The following is a 27,095-nucleotide window of genomic DNA, read 5'->3' as shown; positions in this document are numbered from 1 at the left end:
CAAGAAACGCCTTCACCTTTAGAGCATATCTTCAAATACTGCTAATTATTTTATTACCACGTTTCCGGCGTTTAATTCAAATCGAATGTACCACCGCGCCACGTGGATAGCCGTACGGCGCGTAGAAGAACTCAACCAGACCCTATATCCGTGCTGTCACTTTTGACAAAAACGTCAAAGCCCGCCCGAAAGCGATGCGTGTGCTGTGTGTATGTACGCGAACGTGTGCGCTAGTATATATGTGTGTGTCCCTATCGCGTGTGTGTGTGTTCGTCGCATTGGTTGCTGTCGTGTGATTTGCTGCCCTTTTTTTCGGTGCCCCTATTATCGTATTTAGCAATTTCACCATCCGACGGGAAGTTCCAGTGCCAAGGCCAAATAGTCAACAACGCTCACGGCCCTCCAAGTGACTGCGCGGCACCAGCTGCAGCGATCCTTTCCCGGTGTGCTGCCGCCCTCTCTCACCACACACACCACCCGCGGAAAGAGGCGCTCCGTCACGCAGGGCTTTTTCTTTTGTCCGTCGCGCTGCTGTTTATCGCCATCGTCATCCGGAGTGTACACTGCAGTGTCAAAGTGGATCATTCCATCGGTGCGTCGGTTGCTGAAGTGCCCCCGGGTGGCCACGGTACAAGCGCTGCCGGTCGCCATCGTCGTCGTCGCCGTCGTGGTCAAACCGAGCGCGAGGCTCCGCAACCGCAGGGAGTGGTGGTGGTGCTCGGGTCAGCTGCAGGTCGCAAACGTCGACCGCTTGGGGGCGACAGGTGACAGCTGAAGGTTGTACGCGAGATATCGGTAGCCCGGCGGGTGCTGCGGACCGGCCGGCAAGTTGGATAGAGGAAGGGGACAACGATGTCCGATTCGTTCTTTGGGTTTGATGCGTCCCTGCCCGGCGAGGACGACGATGGCGGTGGCGGAGGCGGCGGCAGGTCCGGCGGCGGTGGTCGACGCGTGCTGGGCGGAGGAAGCGGTGGCCGAGGATCCGATTCGGAGGAGGAGTACGACGCCCTTAACGATGAAACGTTCGGTCAGGCCCGCCAGGACGATTGGGAAGATTTGCACGAGAATCTGGTGCGAATGGACCAGCGGGAAGGGGGCGACGGTGATTCCGGGGCCGACTCCGATCTCGACATCAACTTCTCCTCGGTCGGAATTGACAACTTCGAGCTGGACAACGATACGGAACCGGAAGCTCGATTGCAGCTCGATCCGAGCGTGTGGACGATGCCCAGCAAACCGGAGACCCCGCGACACAGTGTGCCCTCCGTACCGGCCCCGATGCCCCCGGCGATCGTCAGTGCACCGACCCCGCTTCCAGCCACAGGTAAGTGTTGCTGTCGTTGCTTGTTCTTGGTGACTTGAATTCAACCTTCCGCTCTTCCACAGATCGGTTCGGTGCACCGATGGGACGGTTTCCGACGATGCCCAATGCAGGGCTGCGCATCTGCTCGCTGGAGGAAATTGAGCAGAACATGATCAAGCAGCAGCAGGAACAGATGCGCCGAGGAATGACCCCGCTACCTCGTCCTCCGCCGGGCTTTCTGCCCCCCTCCAATCCAACCCAGGGTGGTATGCAACCGCCCCATCCTCCCGGCTCGATGCCGCCTCCCTCGCCAATGATCCATCGTCCGCTGCCGATTCCGATCGGGTTCCCTTCGCCGGCGCTGATGGGAGGAGCTCCCGGAGGTCAGCCGTCCGCTCCCGGCGGCCCGATGGGCGGTCCTCTGTTTCCGCCTACCAACATGCCGCCACCGAACGGGCAGCCGGGCGGGCCTCCATTTCCCTTTCCGATGAACTTCCAGGGTCCGCCCGGATCCGGGGGAATGCCTCCCAACAACAATAGCAACAACAACGGCAACAACAACAACAATAATGGTGGGATGAATAATAATGCCAGCTTCAGCCAGCGGCTCGTGGAGGAGATACAGCAAAACCATCCGATGCTGCCCCACTACCGGCCGCCGGGTCCGCTACCGATGGGCGTACCACCTCCATCGGGCGGTCCGGGCCAGATGCCCCCGATGCCACCGCACGGCGGCAACTTTAAGCACCCGTTCATGCCACACCATCATCCAGGATTTCCGCCCAACTGGAACGGGCCACCGCAGATGCACCACGGCAATATGCACCATCACGGTGGTCATCATCATCCGGGCTTCCCGGGTGGATATCACCACTTTCCTCAGCAGCAGCAGCAACAGCAAGGTCAAGGACACCATCATCATCATCATCAACAGCAGCAACAGCAGCAGCAACACCATCACCAGCATCAGCAGGGTGGCGGCCATCGTTTGCACAATGGAAAGCAGAACCGGAACTACGAGTACGATGAGTACGCGAACATGATGACGGAGCGGGCGAAACACTGGCTGCTCGGCATTCAGCTCTCCCAGCTGAACAAGGACACGGCGTACTACAACGATTACTATTTCTGCGTAATCCGCGACCGGAAGGAGCGCGAGCGAGGTGCGGAGCGGGAAAGCAAAGCGCACAAGGACAACACGTTCTACCATCCGTTCAGCCAGCAGCAGAACCAGCAGCAGCAGCCGCAGCAGCACTGGAACGGGTTCGGGCGGGAGCGCCGCAATTCGGAGAACTCCACCTCCACGAAGGATGGCATCAAGGAGATACAGCCCCGCCGCTACAAGCTGGTGCAGTTCGAGAATTCGCTCGGAAAGCTGCAGTGTGGCAGCGTGATTGCACCGCGCAAGATCATCGACCAGGATGTGGTGGTGGATCGTTCCGTCGCCGAGGGCGGCAGTGGCCCCGGCGGACCGGGCAGCGGTACCGGAGGGAGTGGCGGCGCTCCCGGCAGCTCCGACTCGGTGCACAATCAGCGCCGCTCGCGACAGATTCTGCTGCACGTGGAGAACCTTTACCGGCTGCTGCTGCGCCTGGAGGACATGTCGAACCAGCTGGCGATCGAGGCCAAGCAGCAGATGCGAGAAAAGCGCGACAAGGAGCGCCTGCTGGCACAGGAAAAGCTGGCCAGCGGCGGTACGGACGAGCAGAACAATGTGAGCAGCGGCGGCGCGGGTCAGATAGCGGCCGTACCGGCAGCGACGGTGTCCGAGGTGGAACAGGATACGGTGGAGAATCTGATAGAGCGCATACTGCCGTGCGTGAATGCGGAGGGCGTGCTGCGGCTGCTCTCCGTGCGCAAGGGCAAACTACTGCTAACGCGCATCCAGAAGGCGCTCGGCGAGCATACGGCCCGCTGGACGATCTGGTGCACGGTGCTGGCCACGCTGGTTGCCCTGCCGAAGCGCGATCGCGAGGATGCGGAAGATCAGCTCAGTCCGCTGTTTGCTGAGTTTGAGCTGCACGTGAAGTATGCACAGGCCGGCGAGTTGATGCCGCTGTTCGAGACGCTGCTCAACACTGACCAGTTGCTCAGCTTGGTGCCCCGGTGCAAGTTCCTGCTGTTGACGATGCTCACTCTGATCGCGCATATGGAACACTTGACCACGATCGATGGGTTCGATGGGCTGGCGGCAGTGAGCAACGGCGATGAGGCGACCGACAGCACTAGCAACGATGGTGAGGAAAGCGGCGGTGGTGGCAATGGTGGCACCGTCTCCCGCCGACTCATCTGGTCGCGCTGGATGAGTCTGCTGCGCGAGCTGGCACGTGTGCTGGACAGTGCGGCCGCTGTTGTGGTCGGCAGCAAGCCCCAGAAGGTACTGCTCAAGCTTGATTCGTCCTGTGGCAAGGTGAAGCAACTGCGCGCGCACCTACAGCGCCATCCGGAGCTGGAGCTGGAGCGCAAGCTTCGGGCCATCGTATCGATCATCGACATTGGCGGTCCCTCGTCCCTGGCAACGACGGCGGAAGGATCGGCGTCCGGCGAGGAAGTAAGCAAAAAGTAAGCATTCGTTTTCGAGGGAGTTTTCGTTACATTCATTGTACGGAACGATTGGCATTGGCGATCAAAAGCAACGGAAGGAAACCCAAAATGCGATGACGACGGAGATGATGATGATGATGAGGGTGAGGGTGACGAAAGTGTGACTGAAAAGGGAGAACAGTTTATAAGGGCGATGAGTCCCTTTTCTAGCGATTATATGAAAATTTCGTTTACGACCGCCGCGCACGTAGCTTTAGTGGAAGGAAGGAGTTTATTTCGTTTTATTATTTTCTTATTTGCCCCATTAACTTTATGCTTACGCTAATAGTTGCTCTTTTATATTTTGTGCTGTTTTTTTTAATTATTTCCTTTTATTCCCAATTATGAACGTGCCGAGGTTTGAAAGGCTCTGGAAGAAGGGCGCTTGTCCTGTTCTCCATGTACGTAAAACATGGCAATTCCCTCTTTCCGCGTGTAGAAATTCTGTGTAAAATGTATCCAACACTGTAACTGTATAAACAAAATCCTCAAACTCTAATGACCGCTCGCCCACGGGCGTGTAGGGACAGGGAAAACGTAGGGACAGAAGAAAATAGAAGCAAACGAATTGTTAATAGTACGCGCACCACCACCACCACCACACACAAACATTATGGCTTAGTTGCGTAAAGCAAAACACTCAATGGCAAGTGTTGGCGGATTAAGAATGTAAGACAAAGCGTACTGTTTGAAATTGTCCTTCGTTTAAACACAGTTTGCTTTGTTTCTTTTTGGGTAGGCTTAAACACATTTTGTATGATCATTACTTTTAATTTAAGTCGACCGGCGGCTGCCCCGCTGCGTCGGGCTGGCTTCGGGCAAACGATTGTGTGTGGGGGACCGTACACATACGACGGGGGGAGACACGGCACACACGTGTGCCACACGCATGGCGCTGTGTAAGACGCCCCTTTCGTAATGTAACGCCCTTCCACACACTACACATTCTAGCAAGAAGTGCGCGCAACGAGAGACGAACAATAAGCGCGCGTAAGGTGGTTTTAGTGGCGTTGTAATCGAATGAAAATAATAAAGTAATATTAATGTAGCGATTGTTAAATCCATACGCGAACGGAGCGTGCGTGTATGATGTGCGTTAACGCCGAAAGAATAATCAAATCATCTAGTGTGGTAAGCGACAAGAGAGAGTGAGGATAGGAGACGTCCGTTTGCTGTTGAATGAGAGGGACTCTAGCTTAAAGTGCGGCTAAATGTACAATTAGTAGGGATAGATAATAAGGCAATGCGATAGTAGGAAATAGGTTGTCCATAGAGTGATATGCTAAAAAATGTGGGAGCAGAGAAGAAAAAAGATCTTCGACATCCTTCGAACCGGATTTGAACCAGTGACCTATGGATTACTATGGAGAGACGCTTCTACAGTCCACCGCTCTACCAACTGAGCTATCGAAGGCGATGGAAGAGGAGCGCTAAAACACCTATTAGAATCCTGCTCACTCACTCATGCTGTTCTCTTTTTTTTCTGTTCTGAACAGTTCTAGAACATTTGACTTGACTAATTGAAAAGCTTTCCATCAAAAACTGAATTGTCCATAGCAATCAAATAATCCCATTGATGTAGACATATTGAATCTAGATGAAATGATGTACTATGTATCTCTTTTGTACGTTTCGTAGCAGTAATTTACACATTTTTTGCCTTACTTTTACTCACTAATTCTTTTTTTGCTTCTGGTCAACAATAAAACATTACAGGAAGACCTTAAAGGACGACGGCTCTTGTGGAGTAAAAACATAGGAATCTCACTCTTCAAAAGAAGAAAAAAGTTTCTCGTTCCTTCGAACCGGATTTGAACCAGTGACCTATGGATTACTCTATCGAACTTTCGCTTCTACAGTCCACCGCTCTACCAACTGAGCTATCGAAGGATGTGTCGGAGAGGGCGCTACACGCCGTATCTAAACAACAGCCTAGCAGGTAAGAACATATTTCGTTGAATGGGTAATTCTTGAGATTTTTGTTTAAAGCAAATCTATCTCAAACATGCAATCGAAAGTGTTTTCACCAAAAAAATATCCACATGCTTGGTAATCATTTCTTCGAAGCGCTGCGTACCAGAGAATTTATAAAGCTGTAACAAAACTAACTTTCAAATTGGCTTAAACGAACACAGAGCCTTGTGTATTAATGCAGGCTCCAACATTCTTCAACAAGCACGTGCTAGCCGAATTGCTGCGAAATGCTATTTATTATTTCATCGATTCGTAGAAACCGCAAGATTTGTGATGTTATGTTTTCACCATGACCACCACCACCACCAGTTGCATGGCGCGTCGTGTACGTGTACCCACAATGGTGACATTTATTTCCCGCGACACGCTTCACCATACCGGGCCACATCAGAAAAGTGTATATAGAGTAGCCTGAGTAGCCTAATTTTAGCACAAACGAATCCGCCACCCCCGGCCCCGAGCTGAAACGCCAACGGTCGGCGGCAACAACCTGTTGCAAGATTCAGCCTCCCCCGCATGGTGGGCAAATCATCTTTGGCCGATGGTTCTGCTGCTGTGTTGTGATATTCCACGGCCACCAAGTTCCTCCATCGGCAGCTGGAATAATGTCGTCGTATTCTGGAAAGTTCGCAATAGAAGCCTACCTACATATTTGTGCTAGAGCTGTGCCACAACCCCAGATGCTCCACCCAGAATATGTGTCCATAGGAGGGGGAGGAAGGGCAGAGGGTGCAAGCAAGTTAAACCCCACTTGACAATTTTTCAATGCCTTGCACACCACACAGCCTTGGACCACTTGACTTTCTTGAACAACAGTCATTTTGCAATCTTTTGGAAAGGGAGAGAGGCTTTTCTGCAAATAGGGAAAGCGCAGAAAAATGAATGAAGCCTGCTCCAAAGTCCCTCTTACTCTTACGTTATCATCTTACCATCGATTAGTGCACAAACCACCAAACCATTTACCCCCTCCTCGCCTGGCACTGGCGAAACGCCACCTCCCCAAACACTTCCTTCCAGAGCAGCCAAGTGCAACGTTTGAAAGGTCCTTTTGGCCTGTGTTCTCGAACCACAGTGACCGCCGTGTTTGTTAAGTCGTGGAAAACAGCCGTTGTTCCGACGGACTTGACATCAAGTATTATCTGTTGGTGATGGTGGCGGTGGTGGTCGGACGGTTGTTTGCGAATGTCTTCTCTGAGCTCCTATTTATTTTACACTGTCTCAGAAAGCAGCCGCCATCACACCACACCGCAGGCCTTTGAGTCATCGTGGTCCGTCTCACACGAAGTTCATTATGCATCCCACGGAGTGGTACTTACAAAACACACGTACAAACTATGTACGTATATGTGCACACAATACAAAGATGTGTGCAATGGGTTGTATGTCCTTGGGGTGTCATAACCAAGCGCCGCCAGCCGGGGGCAAACAACACACAACGGATCGGTCAGCTGCTGGACGGCATTGGGGAGGACATTGAGCAAAATCCCCATTTCCACCGGGCCAAGCCAGAAACGGGGAAAGATGTAAACGACGGCATTTGAATCCGGAATTCTCTACCCCAGGCACCGGGCACAAGACCACGGGAGAGGAGCACGTTCACTGCTGCTGCTGCTGCTGCTGAATGCGCTTGAATGCAAATAGCCTCCGATTTTCGCGAACTTCCTTCGCGTTTGCTGTGTTATGTAGCGTCGTCGTCAAGCCTTTTGTCCTCGATCGCTGTTGGAAGAAGGCACAAAACTGTGCTATGCCGGCAGGATGCCATTGAGTGGAGGAGTAGTGGGTTTATTGTGGCAGCCGTGAGCGAGGGGCAATTTATTTGCAAATCGTTGGCAGTCCTACTACCCCCGCAACACAAATCGCAACGCTCAGCAACGGGGCGGCGCACCACGTGGTCTCTCTGTGCGTGTGCTCGTTCGTGGAGTCGTGGAAGTTGCTTTCAATTAACCACGTGCCTGGTATGGGGTTGGATCAATTATAGTTCATTCTTTTGCTGGTGGTGTCTTAAAATTCGGAAAAACGCTCCTTTTAGCGTCACCTTCTTCACCGAAAAGCCAGTGGAGAGAGTGTCTGAAACCTGAAGGACCGGCCTTTTGTTGCCTGTAAAGTGTGATTTTAGTGATTTTATTTACGATTTTTTCCCCTTACAACACGCGGGAGATTGAAACGAAAGGGAAACAGTTGTTTGCTCGAAGGGTCGATAGAAAGGTTAATTGTGTGTTCGAACGTGTCATCATTTTCCCATTGTGTCCCAAAACCAACTGTGCTTGCCTGTAATGATATCTCTGGTGCTTGTGGCACAAAACAACGATTTTTTGGTGTAATAATCATCAAACGGCCACATGGCTTCTACGCGAATCTACATAAATTATCCGCCAGACACAAACGCACACACACATTCCATGCCGCATGCAAAAAAGGACCGCCACAAACGGTCTGTTGATCGTTAAATTCGATTTCTAACTACCAACAACAACTTTTACATTGGCTTATCGCGAGTGTGTTTGTTTGTACGCGGTGTTTGTTTCCCTTCCCAAAGGGACGGACATTTTTTTTTTTCTTCTTCTTCATACAGTCATTTTGTGCGTGAAAAGTGTCGATTTTCGATACATTTTTCCCCTGCATTCCCTGCTTTTGTCCCGTTTCTCTGCCCTACGCAATGATCGTTTTGCATGTGCGCTTCTTGTACACGCGTCACACACACGCACACACGCAAGCGAGGGAACGGTGATAACGGCGCACCGGGAATAACGGCGGGCTCTTTTTGTGCAAATTTGTCAACTCATAGCCGGTAGTTGTAACATTATCCTCCCCTTTGGAGGGTGAACTCAAACAACAGCAGCAGCAGCAACAACAACATTAGGCCTTCCGCATTGCGAGTGGCTTTTGATTGCCGTTTTATTGACCTCGCCCGGCAGCTCAGATTGCGGATGAAGTTTGGGGTGGAGGTGGTGCGCTGCGATGTGCATATTTATTTTGCCCTTAATCGAATGGTGCGCACTTTTTTTCTGTTACGCGATACAAAGTTTTGCGCCACCAAATTGACATTATTTCGGTGGAAAAACCCCACCCCGGGTACGGTGAACTCATAGTTGTCGCTATAGCACCCGCGGGTGGTGGTTGCTACAACACCTCTCCACCCTGTCCCCAAAAAGCATTGAAGCAATCCTTGGGCGAGTTGACTTTTTTTTTCTGTCGCTACCATTGCCGCGCGACCGGTTTGCCGCCTTCCGGCAAGAGGGTAAAGAAGAAGAACCACGTGTCCCAAAAGAACAATTCAAAGGTCCTAAAAGCGGAAGCGCATTACTACTACCCTCGACTACTGCTCCGCACAGCAAGGAACTCCCATCAGACATTTCGGTGGGTAACCCCATTATCATCGACCAAACAACACAACACACCCCACCCCGTCCAGCCCGACATCAAAGATCACACGAACTTTGGTTGGAACGGTTGATTGGTAGTAGTAACCATTGGATTTAAGGGAGCACGAAGCAGTGTGGGCATGTGACGCAGAAGTTACGTTTTACAGGGTTTCGGTATTATATAAAAGGGAATACTTCAAACACTTAGGGGAATGTTGTAAATCGGTAGAGGAATGGTATAAGCATGCTGTGGAAGTTTGCAATCATATAGGGGAGTGTTGGCACCCACAGGCTGATGACAGCTCCACAGTATGCTTGCAAAATTCCCTTCGTCAGTTGCAACACTCCCCTATATGATTGCAAATTTCCACAGTATGCTTGCAACATTCTCCTACCAATTTGCAAGCATTCCTCTAAGTGATTGAACTATTCCTTTTTATATGATTCGAAACACAGTAAAGGATCTTTTTCGTCTTGCTAGAGCCTGTTTTAAGCAAGTAAGTAAGATACATCATTATCATCATTAACATCAACCGCCACAAAATCATTCTCAGAATTCACTCCTCAGCATGTCCTTATCGCTCCCAAGTGCCCATCGCCGCCAGTAGCGCCTTCATGGAACAGACACATTCATTTGTACTAGCGCTGAATAATTAACCCTTACCGGCAAAGTCGCTACGATTTGGCGAGCACACCACTGGGCCGGCCCAGAAAGGCTTACACCGGTAGTGGCTTTTCCAAACCACTCCGAGAATCGATTACCTACCGCTAAACACTAATTTCCCTCCAAAAGTCGTGCTTTGATGTGTCCTGCCCCGTTTGAAGCTTTGAAGCGACACGCGGGAGCGCTCTCTCTCTCTCTCTCTCTCTCTCTCTCTCTTTCTCTCTTTTTTGTACCTTTTTGGGTGGTCGGTCCTCCGAAAAAAGTAGTAGAATCTGAAGTGACTGACTGAAAAATCAATATCCAGCGCATTTCTCCCATTCCATCACGATTGCCCAAATGAAGGTTGTGACACACCCCGGAGTTGTGACGCCCATGGCGCACGGCGACGAAGGCACCTGACCATTGGACTTGTTTTTTTTGGTTGTTGTCCGGTGGTAGGTTGCTGTTTGTGCTTGGTATTTGGTGTGCTTTTTATAGTCCGCCAGCTTTGCCTGGGTCATAATAAAGAAAACTGAAACTGAAGCGCGTTCGCGTGTGGCCGGCTAAGCGAGCGCGAAAAGGTGAGAAGGTATTATTAAGTTCTTGTCAGGACCTGAAATATCCATTACACCCTCTGCTCTGCTCAGTAATTTAGCGGGGAATGGGAGGGCTTGCTGGAGGAAAGATGTGCTGATATCCTGATTAAAGTAAATGACGACTACCTTACCCGATTCGGCTTGGACGAAGGGGGAACCGGCAAAAACGGAACCCTACGACCGCCCAAAAAATATGCTCATTGGGGGAGGGAATGTTCGTTTGGTTTGACTCCAAACCTGCAAAAAGGTTGGCAAGTATCTGGTCGGGGACGGGGCCCGCGTGTCCATTAGCACACGACACGCAATGGAAAACAAGGTGCCTTTGAACACAGTCACTGTTTTGGGGACGTTTTAGCGTTTCGCGTGTCTAGGAATTATTGATCCTGCCCATGACATTCCCCATTTTTTGGGCCCACACGTGCTACACTCTCTGCAGAGGGGCACAGGAATTAGTCACAGAGCGGCACAGTTTGACAGTTTGGAACGATGTTCCTTCGTCAAAGGAGAAATCCAAAGTTGTGCCCTTCTTCCCGCTGACAGTTGAATCATCTTCTCTTCACGCCGGTCTAAGAAGATAAGTTTTTGTTTTATTTATTCAGTTAATCTTTCCGAACGCAACAATTACGCTTCAATAATTCACTTCTTGTCATCGTTCCGTTTCCGCACTTGACCAAATCGACGATAAGTTTCTGCTGATAAAGTATCTGCTCAACGTACTGTTGGAGCGACGAGCACGCCAGCGGATTGTTTGTCATGCGTAGCGTCACCGTAGGCCAACGCTTGCTGTACAGCAGTGGCACGGCCGTGAACAGATTGTTGACCAGCGTGATGACACTTATTGCGGGCAGATACCACCGATCGTACGTTGGCAGGCTTCGTAGTGAATTGCTTATCAAAACCAACGTTTTTAGCGAGGGCAGTCGCACCTTACGGCTAGCGGTGAATGTTTCCAGCTGGTTGAACGATACGTACAGTGATTGCAATTCGTTGAGCCCGGCGAGACCGGCCAAATCGAACGTGGTCAGCCGGTTGTAGTCGAGATCGAGCACTTGCAGCTGGGTGTACTTCGTCAAATCCCACGGTTGTTTGTGGATGCGGTTTTTAGATAGCAGTAGCGTTTTAAGACTCGGTGCATCGAGCAGCAGTAGATCGAATAGTGTGAGATTGTTTTGAATCGCTTCGATCGAGCCGAGGGCGGGCAGTGTCACTGGAGCGGACGAGTACAGCCGTTGAAGATTACATTCCCGAATGCTTAGCGTTGTCAAGCGTTGTAGCTGCCGCAGACTGTTGAAATCCAGGTACTGCAACGGATTGTTGTCTAGGTAGAGGATCTCGATGCTAAGATTATCCGCTTTACCGGTAGGAGGAGGAATCATTTGGATTTGATTGTATGCAAGATTTACCTTCCGCAGATGGTAGGTTTTTGTGAACAGCTCAAAGTTTAGGAACACAATTGCACAACTCTGCACGTTGAGAGTGTGTAGCTGTGACAGGGCTCCAACTGTGCGTAAGATCGAGCGATAGTTGCAACCTTGAACGGTTAGTTCTTGTAGGGATGCGTTCGGGCTGACCGATAGGGATGTTAGCCGGGTAGCTTGCATTATACTGATCGCTTGCAGCACACTCGGTATGGTGAGCGATGTTTCGTAGAAATTTGGAAACGATAGAATCGAGATGAACGCTGAGACACTTTCAATGAAAGCATTGAGTGAAGTAGCTTCAAGCTCTAGTCGTTGCACGACCAGTGTTGTGTTCTTTTCATCCAGCTGATTTTGCAGATGGTCGGATATCTTTTGACCGGTTCCGCGCAATGTGCTCAACGGCCTCAGCGAGGGCACATCATCAGCATCAGCTGTTGACACCATGGCGTTCCATTGTAACATTAAACAGGCTGCAAATGATAGCATGAAATTGTTATTCTATATGATCTTCGGAAATGTTTTGTTCCCCTAATGTACCTGTTGCAAAGTATCCCCACCAATGCCGTTTTACTCTAGACATGTTTTAGCACCCCTGTCTGCCAGATTGACGGACGATCACACAATGAGGTTGCTAACACGATCACACCTTGTCGAAAGGGAAGCGAAACAAATGATGATTACAGTGTCGATTTGTTGTGTCTTTTTTATGCCATACTATCTAGCCCTCTAGTTATTATACATTCGGTGCTTTTCCAACGTAATGCAGGTAGGGACCGTACTGTCTGGAGCATCTGGATATGATCACCATCCCGTAACAGGTCTGGTAGCAGCGGTATGAAGTTGTGGCATACATCCAGGAAGCTAAACCGAAGCGCGATCATCTGCTGCAAACGATTCTAACACATTGTCGCTGTAGTCGTGACCTAAGAAGTTGGGAACTTGTTGGCTATTTCTGGCAGGGTTGAGATCTCAATAGATCCTAGCACCACATACTTCAACCTAGTTGTATTTAGCTGAGTGAAGATAACAGTCCTCACTTTGTTGTTCTATAGCTCCACCACTGACGACTGTGGCAAGGTGATCTTTCGTCTGCCTGGGTGTCAGAAGATTGTTGGCGATATTTGGCAAGTTAGCCCTGCGGCACAGAAGCAATTGCGCTAGCTGCTGTGGCACAAAATGAAGTGATAATTGTTACTTCATATGTTATCCATCTCTTGTCGATCACTTTCTAACAAACACGCCTCCTTATGTGACTGATCCCGAAGCTCTTTTGGTGATCCTCAAATGATTCTCAACGTAGAATGATCATGTCTCTCAGTAACAAAACAATTCATAACACAATTCAATTATCCGAATTTAAATGATTTATTACAGCTCACACTTAGGACAATAACATCGCCGTCTTGCTGCCCTTCCTTTTTAAAGATCGCCTCACCTCAAGGTGCGTTCATACAGCAGGCGGAATTCCATTTATCCAACGATATCGAGCCGTTGTAGTTCATTGTTGCACACTTTCGCGCAATTGTGACTATCAGTGGTGGATTGATAGTGGTAATGCTTATTAGATTTAAGTAGCTCTGCACCGACGCACAACGTAATGGGTTCTTTTCCAAGTTCAGCATGAACGTCGGTGACAGCTCGCTCATGTACACCTCTGCTGGTACAAACTGCAACCGATTGCCCTTCAGGTAAAGGTAGTTCAGCTGAGGAAAGCTACAGTTGACTAGCGAAAACAACTCGAGCATATTATCCACCAGCTCAATCGATGTTAGATTGGGCAGATGTATCAGCTCGCTAGCTGTAACCGTGCGCAATCGGTTGCGGGAGAAATCAATCCCATTTAGCTGCTGGTGCTCCTGCAACTGTGCCAAATCGATCGTGCTGAGCTGATTGCCATCGAGGTAAATACGCTGCAGATTGGGCAGGTTTGCGTTCCTAATTGTTGGGAGCTGCTGAAACTGATTGCCTGGTAGATTGGCGGTCAGTGTCTCCGGAAGATCTAGCTGCTCAAACTCAATCCACGTAAAGTTGTTACCCGGTCCTAGCTGTAGCTCTTGGAGCAGTGGGAAAGAAGTGGGCTGCGAGGCAAAGAGCGAATGCATACGATTGTGCTGTAGAAGCAATCGCTGCAGTACAGTAAATGGGGCAAGCACGGCAATGTCCAGCGTGGTAAGCTGATTGTAATCCAGGTGCAGATCGCGCAGCGAGTTAACACAGGAAGACTCATGCACGGGCAGTAGTAAGCTGATGTGATTCCGCAACACCTGCAGTGTGGCCAGCCTGGGAAGATAGCACATCACGCTGAGGTCTAGCAGACGTAGGAAGGATTTTTCAATGCCGAGAAACTGTAGATTACGCAGATTGACGATCGTGTCGGGGATGCGACGCACAGCGCTGTTAACGATGTACAGCGATCGAAGGTGAGGGTTGGGCAGAATGGTAAGGTGCTTTAATGTCGGTGCCGATTGCAGCTCCAGTGTCTCAATGGCCAAACGAGGCGTTAGGGAGAGCGCCTGTTCGTGGTAGCTTTGGATGGTGAGTTCGGTGAATAGCTGGCTGGCCAATTCCATGACGTTTTGTACGGTAACGCGATCCGTTAGAAGGCATTGCTTAATGATCGTTGTTTTCGGCTTACCGACTGATGTGATCGTTGGTAGCTGGTCGATCCAGCTATCATTACCGATGGTGAAGGTGTTGAGTGTGCAAGCGTCACGATATTCTGTGCTGCATTTCGAATCGTCACTGCCAGTGAAACGAATGCACGAATGGACGAGGAGGAAGACTGTTTTTGGAGGTGTAGATGGTAGATGGATTAGTGAACATTTAACAGCACAGCTCAGGGTAGTGTGTAGTGTAGTGTACCTAACCTATGAACAACTTCATCACTTGTGATTGAAATCCTTACACCACTCTCCAATTTAATGTTTGCACTGTTTTACCATTGATAATCACTGCATGTGACATCATTGTTCTCATAGCGCTTGATTACTGTGCTGCAAATTACATTCCGTTGGCGCGTATTTCACATTAAAACGCAATTCATCCGTTCCTAAGCAAACTGGTTCTAACCGTCTAGCAGCAAACCCCACGATAATCTACCAGCACATCCACAGCTCCACCCAATTGCCGCAGCGCGGCGCAGTGCTGATGATGATGCTCGTTAAGCGCAAAGCTCGGCTAAAATCCGTTTTCCAATCCAACGACCTTTTGCGGACGACGGGACGGGTGGTCGTTGCGGTTGCTTTGCCGTTGGAATTTCGAAACACCGATACACCGGAGCCTTACGCTACGAGGAGCAGCTACACCTGATCCGTCGATTGCAGTGAAGGCGCCCAGCCGGAAGTGGATTATATAGCGTTTTCTACCCCTCCTCAGCCGTGTCCTGCCAATCGAATCCTTTCCTCGTTGCTGGCAGGCTACTGCTACAGCCTTGTCGCTTGCCGGCAACTGCTTCCGGTCACGTAACTGGAAGTGATCCGCCGGGATGGGGTGATTCGTTCGAGGCTTTATAGAGAAGAAGCTTTAGCCAAGCACCATTCCTATCAGGAGGACTACTCTCCCCCCCCCCTTCCCTGTCCGCGAGAAAGTTTATTTCCTACCAACAGTGCCGCGTGATGGTTGAACTTTCCGGTTGGTTGCCTTCTTAGTAAGAAGTTGAAGTACAGCCCCGGAGGTCGGGGACGTCGTACACACACAGCAGTAATAAATACCGCAGGAAACAGTCGTAACCGAACTTCCTGCGGCTTGCTTAGATGTGTATCGACCCTCTCGAGGCGTAGTGGGGATGGCGACTAGGGAGCAGTAGGCGTCGTCGTCGTCGTCGTCGTCGTTCTACCAGCCTAGAATGGCGCATCGCTTACAGGGAGAGAGCGGCGCTCTATGTAGGATTATATCGATTACCAGCTACTTCTTCGCAACAAACACAAAATCAATGTCGCAGTGAAAGTGGCAATGTTAGTGGATGGGAGCAGTGAGAGTAGGGCTTTCGGTTTTTATTTTCGATAATCATGGCATCGTTTCATTCCCCCCCCCAACCCTCTCAAAAATAAATCGCCTCGAAGCTTTCCAGGGGAACACCCTGTACAACCGTGTTTTTCCAAGGGGTTCGGTATCCTAACGACGGGCGCGCGCGCTTGCTGTGTTGTGTTTCCCATGTGTTCCCAAGTCGCCATGCGAAGCACGTGGTTATAATTTCGGCTCCAGCAGAATATGCCGCAATGTGTGGCGTGGCCTCCATGTTGCGGGCCTAATGAAGAGACGGGCGAACTTTATTTGCGACTTTATTTTTATTTACCTTGGGTCTTCTTTCACCCAAGGTGTATGTGTTGCACCACTGTGCCGCAATGTGTGTGTTTTCTTTTCCCTCTAATTCGGGGTTTTTTCTTTCCACATTTGCTCCGTTTGTTAATTTGACATTCCCGCAGTTCGGCACCCGGGTAATGGCTGGCGACGGTATTAATAGAACATGGTGTGGCACGACGGTGCGCTTAGTTAGAAGTTGGCTTAACTTTGGGTCTGTTTCCGTTCTTCCAATTGCATAATGGGTGATGTGGGGGAGGGGGGGGGTGTTGTATGGGGGGTATGGTGGGTGTTTTGCTGCTCTGTCCGACTCCCCACTGGATGGGTGAAAAACTTTGATTAGTATTAAGGTGTGGCGAGGTGTGTAGTCGAGCCTTGCTGCGGAAAACTTTCCACACAGCAGATAATCACTTCCTTCGCAAACTGGTTAATAATGAATTTCGCAACAAAACGATTGTGTGCAGATGGTTTTAATTCTAAAAAGGGCGGCGAGTCGTTGGAAAGTCTGTGACAAACAACCAAACTCTTGTTAATAATCATCGTTTGTGTGACTGATTTTTCACACTCCCTGCATTGTATATTATTTTATTTAAAATAATATACATGCATGAGTTATTTTCCTTATTTATTATTTCCCATTGATCCGATTTTCCATTCCATTGGTAAGGTGTACAACAGTACAAAGCACATGCCCCCACCACCACTCATCGATCCTAAATACAGGTATAATTATATATAAAAGCAGAGTTTCTCCGCACATTCGCTCATACATCCCTCGTGGGGATCGAACCCACGACCTTTGGATTAGAAGTCCAACGCGCTATCCGCTGCGCCAGAGGGACATTTGTGGAGGGAGAAGTTGCCAAGCTATCCGGCGCATATCGGGCCGTGCTCGATATCTTGCAAAAGCGGAAGCAGCACACACACACAAACACATTGGATTCGTTTGCTATGCATTTTCCCCATTTTCATGCTTCCCCCGGCAAAAGATGCACCACTTCGTACGATGGGCAGAAAGGATTTAAGAGAGGGTAGCACACACAAAAGCACACAAAACGGCGGCTCAGCAAAACTGCTGCTTGACCGGCTGCAAACCGTAACTAATGCGGCAAGGAACACAGAGAGTAGTGACCACACTGCAGGCGGTACTAGTCTAATTAGATGACATTGGTGTGCTGTACCCACCACCACCGTGTGGTTCGCTTCACGTCTATATTGGTCAGCGTTCGATTTATGGTCAGCAAATCGATTCCGGTCGAATGGCAACCGCGCGTGTGTACAACCCGAACACAACACCCCTCTTGGTCCCCACGCTGACCACTTTGTTCTACATTACAAGCTGCCAGTAGTAGCTAATTGGTGTACACTGCTACCTACCGGACGCTGGACAGTGGAAAGATTTACATAATTTCACATCCATTCCCACCTTTCGATGGGGGTTTGTTTACGCATCATTATGCATGGTAAGAAATGACGGACGGGAAGGACTTAGAATAGCGTGGCTGTGCATCCTTTTTAAAATGGGAAACTGGGTTAAAGGATTACTGGATGTGTGTGTGTTGAGTTGAGGAGGAAATGCGGCGGATCATCCTTTTTATGTTTTTTTCTCTCTCAACTCCATCTATTCATTCGCATAACTGGTCTTTGGAACTATTCTTTGGAACTCTAACGAACGTTGCGCATGTTACGCGCAAGCGATGCAATTATGAAAGGGTATGCGTGTGTGTGGCTGCGTGTTTTAGAACGGGGGTTACTACGATAACGGGGGCTTTGCCAATTAACGGCGCCTGAAGCTATACACTTTTTACCCCCCACCCCAACCTACAGGCCTACTACGAACAAGGGAGATGCATCCTTTCTGTTTTTAGAAGCGTTTTCTGCATGAATAGCGCTAATGAGTGTGCTTTTGCTGGAAAATAAGAAACTTCCTTTGAAGTCTAGGTGGAAGCGATAGTTTATTTAGCAGGGGAAAAGGGTCAAGACAACACCAAATTTCACGCGAAATGGATTACTTGTTCAAACACACACTTTTAGCACACTTTTTAATACCAATTTAATGATTCCGGTGCGGAGTCTTCTTGTCTCACTTTCCAACAGACTTCTAGCTCTCTAATTAGAAAAGCGAAAACGACTCCGTTCAAGCATCGTGTTGTATTGTTTCTCCTTCGTCACGGCAAAAACTCATCATGCTCGTCAACTGGCGAACAAAAAAAAAGGTAAAAGAACCCAATTTTTCCATGCCACAATCGCTATTAGCAGGCAGCTTTATGCGCCAGCAAGGAAAAGATAAGACACTCGGACTCCTTTCGCGCGCTGCACCTTTCGAAACAATAAAAGAAAAAAACAAGAAAACGGTTGCAAAAAAGGCGTGTCCTTCTACCGTGATTTTCACGCCGCACACCGGTTGGTGTGGGGGAAAGGAAAATTGTAATTTTACCCAACACGCGAACTGTGAACTTTGAAGGCGAGACTGGCCAGAGGACTACCACCGACCGTGGTAGAGGACTACTATGCTGCCATGAAAATGGTGAACGGAAAATAGCGTATGCAAAAATGGGGAGCTATTTCCTCTCCCACTTCCCTTTCTCTCTCCTCCAAACTGGCCTTTGAGAGGGGCGATTGTGGTCCTTTCCCATTCCCAGCAGCGGCATGCATATAAATGCATCTTTTCACTAGTGGCGGTGCAGCATTTGGTATTTAATTTTTGCACCCTGTGTTCTCTTCTTCTTCAGTCTCGGGGACTGGGACTGGGACATTTTAAAGGCAACGCGCGCGCGTCATACCGTTGACCTCGGCGGTGTTTTGTGTTGTGTTTTTTTCCTTGTTGAGCTCCTCCCGTCTCTAAGCTCTTCTCTAAGGCTGCGCTCTCTGTAGTGCACTCTATTTTGGGCTTGGGCTTCCTTTTCCACCTCCGATCCACTCGGGAGGTCGCACACTGGAAAGATGGAGGGGAGCAGTTTTATGCAAATTTTAATCACTAGCTCGCGTGCTCCATTCCCATTTAACAATCCTTTGGATGGATGTGAACGAAGCGGGTCAAAGTCGAAGCCCGGATAAGGGAGAGGGTGGGGGTGGTGGTGGGAATTAGGGTGGATGAATGGTCCTCCGTGGGCACTTATGTTGATTGTTGTACCGTCTCTCTCTCTCTTTTTTGTCGGGTGATAATTAGCTTCCTCGAAGGGGAGTAGTAGTAGTAGTAGCTAGATCGTCTGTCCACAGGAAGCAGAAGTTGCCACTCCAGGTAGATGCATGCGTTGCAATGCGATCGATGAGATTTGCAGAAGAGATTGCAGAACCTTTTGCGCTCGGCAACTTCTAGGTGCACGATTACATTTGTATTGTGTGCTAACCTTTTACGTTGTTTCATCCTGATTTAAGGTACATTTTTAAATATGTTCTTCTATACTGTATTACGATTTTCAATTTATCTCTTCCTTTTACACACTTCTTAAACCAATGCAGATCGCTCGTTGGTCCTTTCACGCCCATTGCGCTCCTTGGCGGAAGCTCCTTGGTGCTTTGGAATAATTGTATGCGCCACGCTAGAACTATTTCCAATTACATTCCAAACCAACCCTCAGCCAAAAGAGAGACAGACAAAGAGAGAGTGACATAGTGCTCGCAGCAATTGCCCTATGTCCCCGCTCGTCGGTGGCAAACATCCTTGAATTCTCACGGTTTTCAGTTACATTCCACTGCCGCTGAACGCACGGCAGCCCGGCCCCCGGAAGTCGCTTAGCATAGGAATGCAGAGGCGCACCACAGCAACAAGGATGACGCACATGTCGGAGGAAAAACGGGCGTTTGTTTTTTGCACATCTTCTCCTCTTCTTGCCGCGGTCGCTTCCTGTTCGGTGGCGTGGAATTTGTCACTGACATAATAACCCGGTTATTCCCGGGCCTCGGTTTCGGGTTTGCTTGAAGCAACGGGGTAAATGGAATCTGCCTTCTTTCTCTCTCTTTCTCACTTGATGTATGCGTTCAAAAGGGTTCAACAATGTATTTATCCTTTTATTTGGAAGAGAGTGTGTGTGTGTGTGTGCTTCTTTTGCGAGGCTCTAAATTCTATATGACAGTTAGCTCTTTACAGTGATTGTTCGCATCCTTGCGATGGGCTGTAATTAAGGTCTATCCTATCCGGAAATGGTTAAACTATTCACTATTGCTTGCGCGCATCCGGAAGCCGGTTGTCGCTAAAGGGTTATCCAAATTTTAGAGTACCAGTGGTAGCGCTGGCGTTATCATCTTACAGGAACAACCATTCGTTTCGCATTTCACTTCACAGGAAATCGGTCCTTTGGAGTTCTTTCACCTTCAGGAACATTTCTTCTGTTTCTGGGAACTGTTCCAATCCTTTTCTTTTGATGTATATCATTCAGTTAAGGGTGATAGAGGAGCGTTAAAAAGAAGGATTGCACTTCGGTTTAGGAAATTTGCTTTGAAATGCTTATGCCTAAGTGGCAAAAGAGCGCCGAGGAAGTCCATATACTCCAAAGTTTAGGTTTAAGGGGATACATACTGATCCACCTCTCTTGCAATAACTCATCCTGAAGCAGCTGTGGAGTCCTGCAATTAGTATTGGACCTGCAATTGATACAGAATCTGTTCCGGCACAAGACTGATCCCGAAGCCTGTGTTGGTGGTAGTTGAACTGATCTCAACCCTTTGTTCCTATTCTGGAATATACGTTCCTTCTAATGATGGGCAAATTGGGTCTGCAGGAGGATTTGCTTCCCAACGGAGCATCATTTTCGGGAAATTCGGGAACACATACCGGGATAAATTGAAGAAGAATTTCGTAGAAACATTCAAGATGAATGTATTCTGGATAGGAAATGGGCGTAGGATTTGCGAGACGATCATTCAAGATATTAGATAGCTATTAGAAGCATATATAGCAAAACCTGTGCGCTTTCCTTGTAAGTATCTATAATAACTTTAAATCACACACGTGTTCGTGGTGTGGCACTGTGCAATTTGTCCCCAATTTTCGATCACGCGTACAACGATTACGCGGTCACGAGCAATCACATGTCCTAATAAACCCCGTGTCCATCACACATGAGATGTTAGAAAGCATTTTTGAGTCTAGTTTTGATAACTATTAACACACGCCAATGTACGTACCACTCGCTGCTACTACTTCTTCTACTAATGCAAATGAGACAATTTAATGTACATTTACAACCAAATGATGGGGGAAAAAACGATCAAAAAGCTTGCACCCAGCCACTGAATGGCACATTCCGTGTGCAAAACGTTTGCGTTCACAGCAATGGGACGCTATTCCTCCGGTAAGCTCTATTGTTCTGTGTCTTGCTGTTCTTGTGCTAATATACCCATTGCTATTACTAGTGCTGTTGCTGACACTGGCAGTAATTGGGTTACCATGCCTACCCGTATCGCTCGCTGTTGCCACCTGTACACCGGGCATGGCGATGACCTGTATGCTGCCCAAGCTCAACATGCTAACGGACGGCTACACCACACTTCGCAACATTCCACCCGACACGTACTACAGTGTGCGGGTTGAGATGCTGCACCTACCGATCAGTCCCTCCGGCGCCTTCCTAACCCGCATGTCCGAGTTCTTCAGCAAGCTGGAGATGTACGTATACCACGATCCGGTGTTTCAAATCGCACCCGGAACGTACCTATCCAGCATTAAGGTGCTGGAAGCTCCATCCTTGAAGCAGCTGCTTGTCGGTGCCGGTGATAACAACGTTACCGAGTTCCTTATCTACACCTGCGGACTGGAACGCATCCCTCAGACGATCGGCAATTTGCCCCTGCTGGAAGACCTTACCTTCTCGGAGTGTGCACTGCGTAACTTCTCGCTCGGTGCGTTCGGTCAGAACCGTCGCTTGCGGATACTCGATCTGAGTCGCAATCAAATCGAGACGATCATACCCACGACCCGCGAAATGCCACAGGCGATCGAGTCTCTGTACCTATCCTCGAATCGGCTGGAAAATCTCGACATGTCCGCATTTATCGGGCTGCCCAACCTTTCGATGATTGATTTGAGGAACAACAACCTCGCGAAGATAGCGTCCGAGCAAACGGTCACCTGGTCCACCATGGAGATGCTGGACGTGAGCTACAACCGTTTGCGCACGATCGATCTGCAGTGGCTGTCGGCACCGAACCTGAAACGGTTGATCTTGAGCAACAATCTGTTCGAGAAGATACCGGAACGGTTACGGCGCTTCCCCAATCTGCAGCTGCTCGGCATGGGCGATAACAGGCTGGCGGGCGTGATCGATCTTGCCCCGCTGAACGGGCTGCCCGAGCTAAACTCGGTCGATCTGTCCAACAACCCGACGGCGAAGGTTCTGCGCAGCTCACGCCCTATCCGTCTGCCCGTGCTGGACTCGCTGTACGCGGAGTACTGTTCGCTGAATCGGTTCAACACGTCCGGCATTGATCTGCCGGTGGTTAGCTTCATCAGCTTGGCGCACAACAACTTCACCGCGGTGGCCCCGTTGGGACAAGCATTCCCCTCCATTCAATCGTTCAGCTTCTACGACAATCCGATACCGTGCAGTGTGTTGAAGGCTCGCGCGGAGCTGATACTGTCGGGGAAGTTGATCATGGGTATACCGCCCCTGTCGGTGAGCGATTGTGCGAGTGGTTCGATCCAGATCTCCCCGTCGCTGCTGCTGTGCTGTAAAGCTTAAGGCTACCCATGGGTGACATCTTCAACGACAATAAAAAAAGGCTTCCTCAAAAGGGTATCGTCGACGTAGATCGTGCTCTTTTATTCTACACAGCAAATGACACGCCCCGATGGGAGCTTGTGCGTGGAGTTTGTGGCGCAGTTCATCCCAGGCATGGCCGCATCGACGGCCAGCTTAAACTCCGCTATGTACTGCTGCCACTGGCGGATGGTGTTGCAGTGCAGGGGATTTTGGACGGCAAACGCACGCCTCAGCTTGGGAAAGAGCTTGAACAGATCGGGCAACCGGGTAAGCCCGTTGAGGGCGACTACCAGTGTGGTAAGCTTCGGCAGATCCCACCGTGCGTACTCCAGATGGGTGAGCTGATTGTTGGACAGGTCCAGCTGTTCCAAGTTTGGGAGCGATGTACGACCCTGTCCCGTTACGATCACGTTGGTTAGCCGGTTGGCAGCGAGGTTGATGCGCTGTAGCTTGGTCCATCCGTCTAGGCGGCGCAGATCGACTACGGTTAGCAGATTGTTGGGCAGTACCAGGGAGGTCAGATTGGGCAGGGTTTGTATGCCGATCGGTATGCGGGTGAGGTTGTTGTTGTCGAAGTAGATCTCGATCGCGTTTGGCAGGTTCCAGCGCGTTACATCCAGCTCGGCGAGCTGATTGCTTACGAGCTGAATGTACATTACCCGGGGCAGCGAGAGGGGACGTCCTTCGATGCGCTGGATCCGATTAGAGCCCAGGTCAAGGTACGTAAGCTGTCGCAGGGGTAGAAAGAAGGCTCCGTCGATCGTTTCGAGCAGGTTGTTGGCGAGTGTCAGATCGGTAAGCGGGATGAAGAGGCTCGTGTTGCGGCTTGGGATGAGCTGGGTGATCTTGTTGTTGCCGCACATCAGAGCAGACAGCTTTAGACTGTTGGCCAGTGGATCAAGACTGACGGACTCCAAGGCTCCGTTCTCTAGGGCGAGAGTGGCCAGCTGGGGTAGATTAGTCAGCGCACTCGGCATGGAGCGGATGTTCGATTGCTTGATGCTTAGTGAGGTGAGTCGATTGTTCGGGGCAACCACAGTGATCGCTTGCAGTGGTGGAGCCTTCCGGAAGACGAGATCGGTGAGTGCGGAAACGGGCGGAATGCGTAGAATGCGTTCGTGGTAGTTCTCGTACACGACTTCCTGCACAAACTCCGAGATGAGTTGGAGCAGAACCCCGTCGGGGTAGGGGGTGATCAGTACCTTCACATCGATCTGAAACACTTGCGGGAGATCCCGACCGGAGGTGCGCAAGCGTTGCAGTCCGTCGGCCGAAAGGTTGAGCTTATCGTAGATACATTTGGCTCCCTGCAGCTGGCAAGGCTGTGGGGCCGATTGAACGATCGCTGGTCCGTTTGTCCAGAGCCAGAGGTTTACTGGAAGAAGCGGAGCGTTAGAGAGAGTGAAAATATCCTTTTCGTGGAACTGATTTGGGGGAATTTCTTCTACCTAATGTTAGCAATAACGAGATGGTCCATTCGCGATTCACTTCCATGATGGTTATTTCCCCAAACGAACGTCCAGAATGAGCTCGATTGTGAGGCTTTCGGGTGAGTTGTATCTGTTTTTTGGGTGCTTCATGAAGTGCCAGCAGTGTCATTATAAATGAATTACCATAGCTTGAGTGTAGATTGTTGAACAGGGTGAAGGATTCCATTACAGGAGCGCTCCAAAACGATACAGTAATCAACAAACAGCATAATTTGTTTTGCCAATTTATTTTGCCCGAGCAGGTATAATAAGAGCGTGAGTTGATGAGTTTCTAGTAAGTTCTGGAGTTTAATGCATTGCTATGAAGATTTTGAATAAGTTTGCTATGCAGGTTGCATACGTTTGGGGGGCAACTGTGTTAGGGAGCCTTTGGATCCGCCTATTAGCTATGCAATACGCACAGCAAAGCTGTTACAATACTGGTTTGTTGGATCTAGTAGTCCGTTGGAGATGGCGCTTGTCACCATTCGTTGTAAAGATTTGAATTATTTTAATGAATCATTCAGAAAACACTATGAAAAGCATCATTAACAGCAGTTGTTTGAGATGTTATTTTGATGATCACATAGGATCGGGTTTGTGAGACGAAAGAGTAGAAAGTGTATAAAGAAGAGAAGGATAAGTACAAAACATTACAATAGTGAAAAAAAAGTAATCTTGTTTCCGCCCGGGATCGAACCGGGGGCCTTCCGCGTGTTAGGCGGATGTGATAACCACTACACCACGGAAACAGATGCTTTGGGAGGCAGTAGCCATTGCAACCAGTGCAGCCTGCGCTACAGTTTCCGCTTACAATGCACAGCTTCATTTTTACGCAGTGTTGCTTTCTCTATCTGAGTTCGCCTTGGGGGGAAAAACAAGAAAAGCGAAATGAAAAACGAACGCGAATAAAAAGTAAAAAAAAGACAGCGTATCTTTGCTCTAATAATATAAATCACCAAAAGCACACGCGTGTGTCTGTGGTGGGGAGGTGAGATTGGGTGGGGGGAGGCGTGTCGTGTTTCGTGAAAGTATTTTTAGTGCCACCGGTGGTCCGGTGCTGCTGCAGCGTGGGGTTTTGGATCACCCGGGCCAATAGGTTGAATTTTGTCGCAACGCAAAACCGGTCAGCCTGATGATCGTGGTGGTGTTGGTGGTGGTGGTAATGGTACACTGCACAACGGGTACTGAAATATGCTTTAAAAGAGAAGCCCGGGAGAGAGAGAAAAAAAAGGTGTGTGGAGAAGTCAAAACCCCAAATCCCCCTCCCATCCTTCGGTTGAGGAGGGAATGATGCAACGCCGAGAAGCGGGGATATATCTCTGAAGGGATTTAGTTCCTACGTGTGTGTGTGTTTGTGTGCATCTGTTTTTACCACACCGTGTTGACGGTGTTGAAAAGCGATAAATTTAAAGCTCAGCAGCAGCACTGCAGCAGAGCAGAGAGCAGCGCGCAAAACAATAACAAAAAAATGATACTCATGTTGTTTACGTGGTTTGAGCGGTTTTATTCCTCCCGTAGGCTGTTTTTTTGCCACCGATCAATTTGGGGCATTTTGTTTTGTTGAGATAGATCATGATGGTGTTATGATGTGCGATATTGAACGTGAAACAACCGCATTAAAACGGACATAAACACACCGGTGCGGAGCTGAAGACGCCTAAAAGTATGCAGCGTTATGTTTTTTGTTTAACAACAAACGCCTAACAGTAGGCAATTTGCAGCATTAAACACACTTGTACAGGCGCTCTCTGACACGTGCCACGTTTGTTGATAGGAATGGATTTCTTTGCATGATTTTGTAAGTAAGTTTATTAAATTATTTTTTTCGTTTTTTCTCTCTCTTTCTCTCTCTATCACAGCTCATCCATCCACTGGGAGGGGGAGGAGAAAAGTTTGCGAACGTTGGGGAATAAATCAGTTCTTCAAAGAAAGTTTGCGCGCCGTGGTCGGTGTTCTCGGTTCGGTTCGAACTCTCTCTCTCTCGGTGTGTGTGTGTGTGTTTGCGCGAGAAAAGCAGAAAACTTTCCACCGGCTGTGCCGCGCGTTAGTGTGCTCGTTACGAATCCGGTACGTGTGTGGACACACAGATCCATCATCAGGCGATGAATTTTTCAAAAAGTTTTTCCTCGCTCGCTGCTTGCTGCTGGTTGCTGGTACCTTGTCACAGATTGTTTGTTTTTTTTTTCTCTTCTACTATTCATTGCCATTGAATGCCGGATCAATAATTGCACTTGTAAACCACGGTCGCGGATTAAACAGCCAAACCTCTTTAGATGATAGCGACAGATGATAGCGAAAATGCATAAAGAAATCATAACGATGCCGGTACTTCGTAACGCAAATTCATTGGAAGAGAACGGAAGAAAGATAATTTTAATAAAAGTAAGCAATACACTACGTAAAAGACGAAGATTCTTAGCAAAATAAAAAACTTTATAAACATTCAATAAGTGTAGGTTATAGATGAAAGGGGAAACGGAAACAATACTATCTCTCTACTGGTTCCGTTCAAACGTCAATCACAAAAGAAATGTACAAATTAACACAACCGGTTAAATATAATTATTGCAAAATAAAAGTAAAAATCTTACCAAAAGCATTCAGTACGCTTTCGCCGAAATCCAAAAAAATGAGAAAAAGTCTCCTTTGAATCCTTCGCTTTGCTGTTACTTTTTCGATTTAAAATAGAAATTTCAACATGCTCCTGTTACTTTTTGGCACGTACGTTTTGCGAGCGGGAC

General features: G+C 49.0%; 5 protein-coding genes and 4 non-coding genes across 10 annotated transcripts; 2 read left to right on the top strand and 7 right to left on the bottom strand.

Moving 5' to 3' along the window:
• The first annotated feature begins 232 nt into the window (after positions 1 to 232).
• On the top strand, positions 233 to 26,785 carry LOC120898749 (protein PAT1 homolog 1-like). Of its 2 annotated transcripts, XM_040305064.1 has the most exons (4): positions 233 to 1,324; positions 1,387 to 3,865; positions 5,603 to 5,825; positions 26,214 to 26,785. In XM_040305064.1, exons 1-3 carry the CDS (start codon positions 853 to 855, stop codon positions 5,643 to 5,645), a joined length of 2,994 nt encoding a protein of 997 aa, XP_040160998.1. In that variant the 5' UTR covers positions 233 to 852; the 3' UTR covers positions 5,646 to 5,825; positions 26,214 to 26,785. The 2 variants fall into 2 exon arrangements, with proteins under 2 accessions (XP_040160998.1, XP_040161087.1); XM_040305153.1 differs by lacking the exons at positions 5,603 to 5,825; positions 26,214 to 26,785 and having other exon boundaries at positions 1,387 to 4,958.
• Trnay-gua lies at positions 5,210 to 5,300 on the bottom strand. Its single transcript is given in 2 exon segments — positions 5,210 to 5,245; positions 5,264 to 5,300. It is a non-coding gene; the product is annotated as a tRNA-Tyr (tRNA).
• On the bottom strand, positions 5,683 to 5,776 carry Trnay-gua. Its single transcript has 2 exons — positions 5,740 to 5,776; positions 5,683 to 5,718 (listed from the first exon to the last, which is right to left on the bottom strand). It is a non-coding gene; the product is annotated as a tRNA-Tyr (tRNA).
• On the bottom strand, positions 11,061 to 12,326 carry LOC120895115 (PH domain leucine-rich repeat-containing protein phosphatase 2-like). The gene has a single exon (XM_040298152.1). It carries the CDS (start codon positions 12,324 to 12,326, stop codon positions 11,061 to 11,063), a length of 1,266 nt encoding a protein of 421 aa, XP_040154086.1.
• Positions 11,364 to 22,927, top strand: LOC120898985 (leucine-rich repeat-containing protein 40-like). The gene is made up of 3 exons (XM_040305411.1): positions 11,364 to 11,759; positions 21,400 to 21,475; positions 21,537 to 22,927. Exons 2-3 carry the CDS (start codon positions 21,418 to 21,420, stop codon positions 22,859 to 22,861), a joined length of 1,383 nt encoding a protein of 460 aa, XP_040161345.1. The 5' UTR covers positions 11,364 to 11,759; positions 21,400 to 21,417; the 3' UTR covers positions 22,862 to 22,927.
• Positions 13,239 to 15,176, bottom strand: LOC120899137 (insulin-like growth factor-binding protein complex acid labile subunit). Its single transcript, XM_040305426.1, has 2 exons — positions 14,750 to 15,176; positions 13,239 to 14,664 (listed from the first exon to the last, which is right to left on the bottom strand). Exons 1-2 carry the CDS (start codon positions 14,763 to 14,765, stop codon positions 13,319 to 13,321), a joined length of 1,362 nt encoding a protein of 453 aa, XP_040161360.1. The 5' UTR covers positions 14,766 to 15,176; the 3' UTR covers positions 13,239 to 13,318.
• Trnar-ucu lies at positions 16,951 to 17,023 on the bottom strand. Its single transcript has one exon. It is a non-coding gene; the product is annotated as a tRNA-Arg (tRNA).
• LOC120895107 (leucine-rich repeat protein SHOC-2-like) lies at positions 22,942 to 24,538 on the bottom strand. Its single transcript, XM_040298141.1, has 2 exons — positions 24,496 to 24,538; positions 22,942 to 24,257 (listed from the first exon to the last, which is right to left on the bottom strand). Exons 1-2 carry the CDS (start codon positions 24,536 to 24,538, stop codon positions 22,942 to 22,944), a joined length of 1,359 nt encoding a protein of 452 aa, XP_040154075.1.
• Trnav-aac lies at positions 25,031 to 25,103 on the bottom strand. The gene has a single exon. It is a non-coding gene; the product is annotated as a tRNA-Val (tRNA).
• Positions 26,786 to 27,095: the final 310 nt, after the last annotated feature.

Source organism: Anopheles arabiensis, chromosome 2 (genome assembly GCF_016920715.1).
Source record: "Anopheles arabiensis isolate DONGOLA chromosome 2, AaraD3, whole genome shotgun sequence".
NCBI lineage: Eukaryota > Metazoa > Arthropoda > Insecta > Diptera > Culicidae > Anopheles > Anopheles arabiensis.
Note: the sequence above shows the minus strand (reverse complement) of the source record. Positions and strands in the feature narration are given on the sequence as shown.

Coding starts and splice junctions, on each gene's coding strand:
- LOC120895107 (XM_040298141.1), bottom strand. CDS start 24,538: ATGGAATCCTTCACCCTGTTCAACAATCTACACTCAAGCTATG. Junction 24,258..24,495: donor CAATCTACACTCAAGCTATG/GTAATTCATTTA, acceptor CGCTTCTTCCAG/TAAACCTCTGGCTCTGGACA.
- LOC120895115 (XM_040298152.1), bottom strand. CDS start 12,326: ATGGTGTCAACAGCTGATGCTGATGATGTGCCCTCGCTGAGGCCGTTG.
- LOC120898749 (XM_040305064.1), top strand. CDS start 853: ATGTCCGATTCGTTCTTTGGGTTTGATGCGTCCCTGCCCGGCGAGGAC. Junction 1,325..1,386: donor GACCCCGCTTCCAGCCACAG/GTAAGTGTTGCT, acceptor GCTCTTCCACAG/ATCGGTTCGGTGCACCGATG. Junction 3,866..5,602: donor GGCGAGGAAGTAAGCAAAAA/GTAAGCATTCGT, acceptor AAAACATTACAG/GAAGACCTTAAAGGACGACG.
- LOC120898985 (XM_040305411.1), top strand. CDS start 21,418: ATGGCACATTCCGTGTGCAAAACGTTTGCGTTCACAGCAATGGGACGC. Junction 21,476..21,536: donor AATGGGACGCTATTCCTCCG/GTAAGCTCTATT, acceptor TGCTATTACTAG/TGCTGTTGCTGACACTGGCA.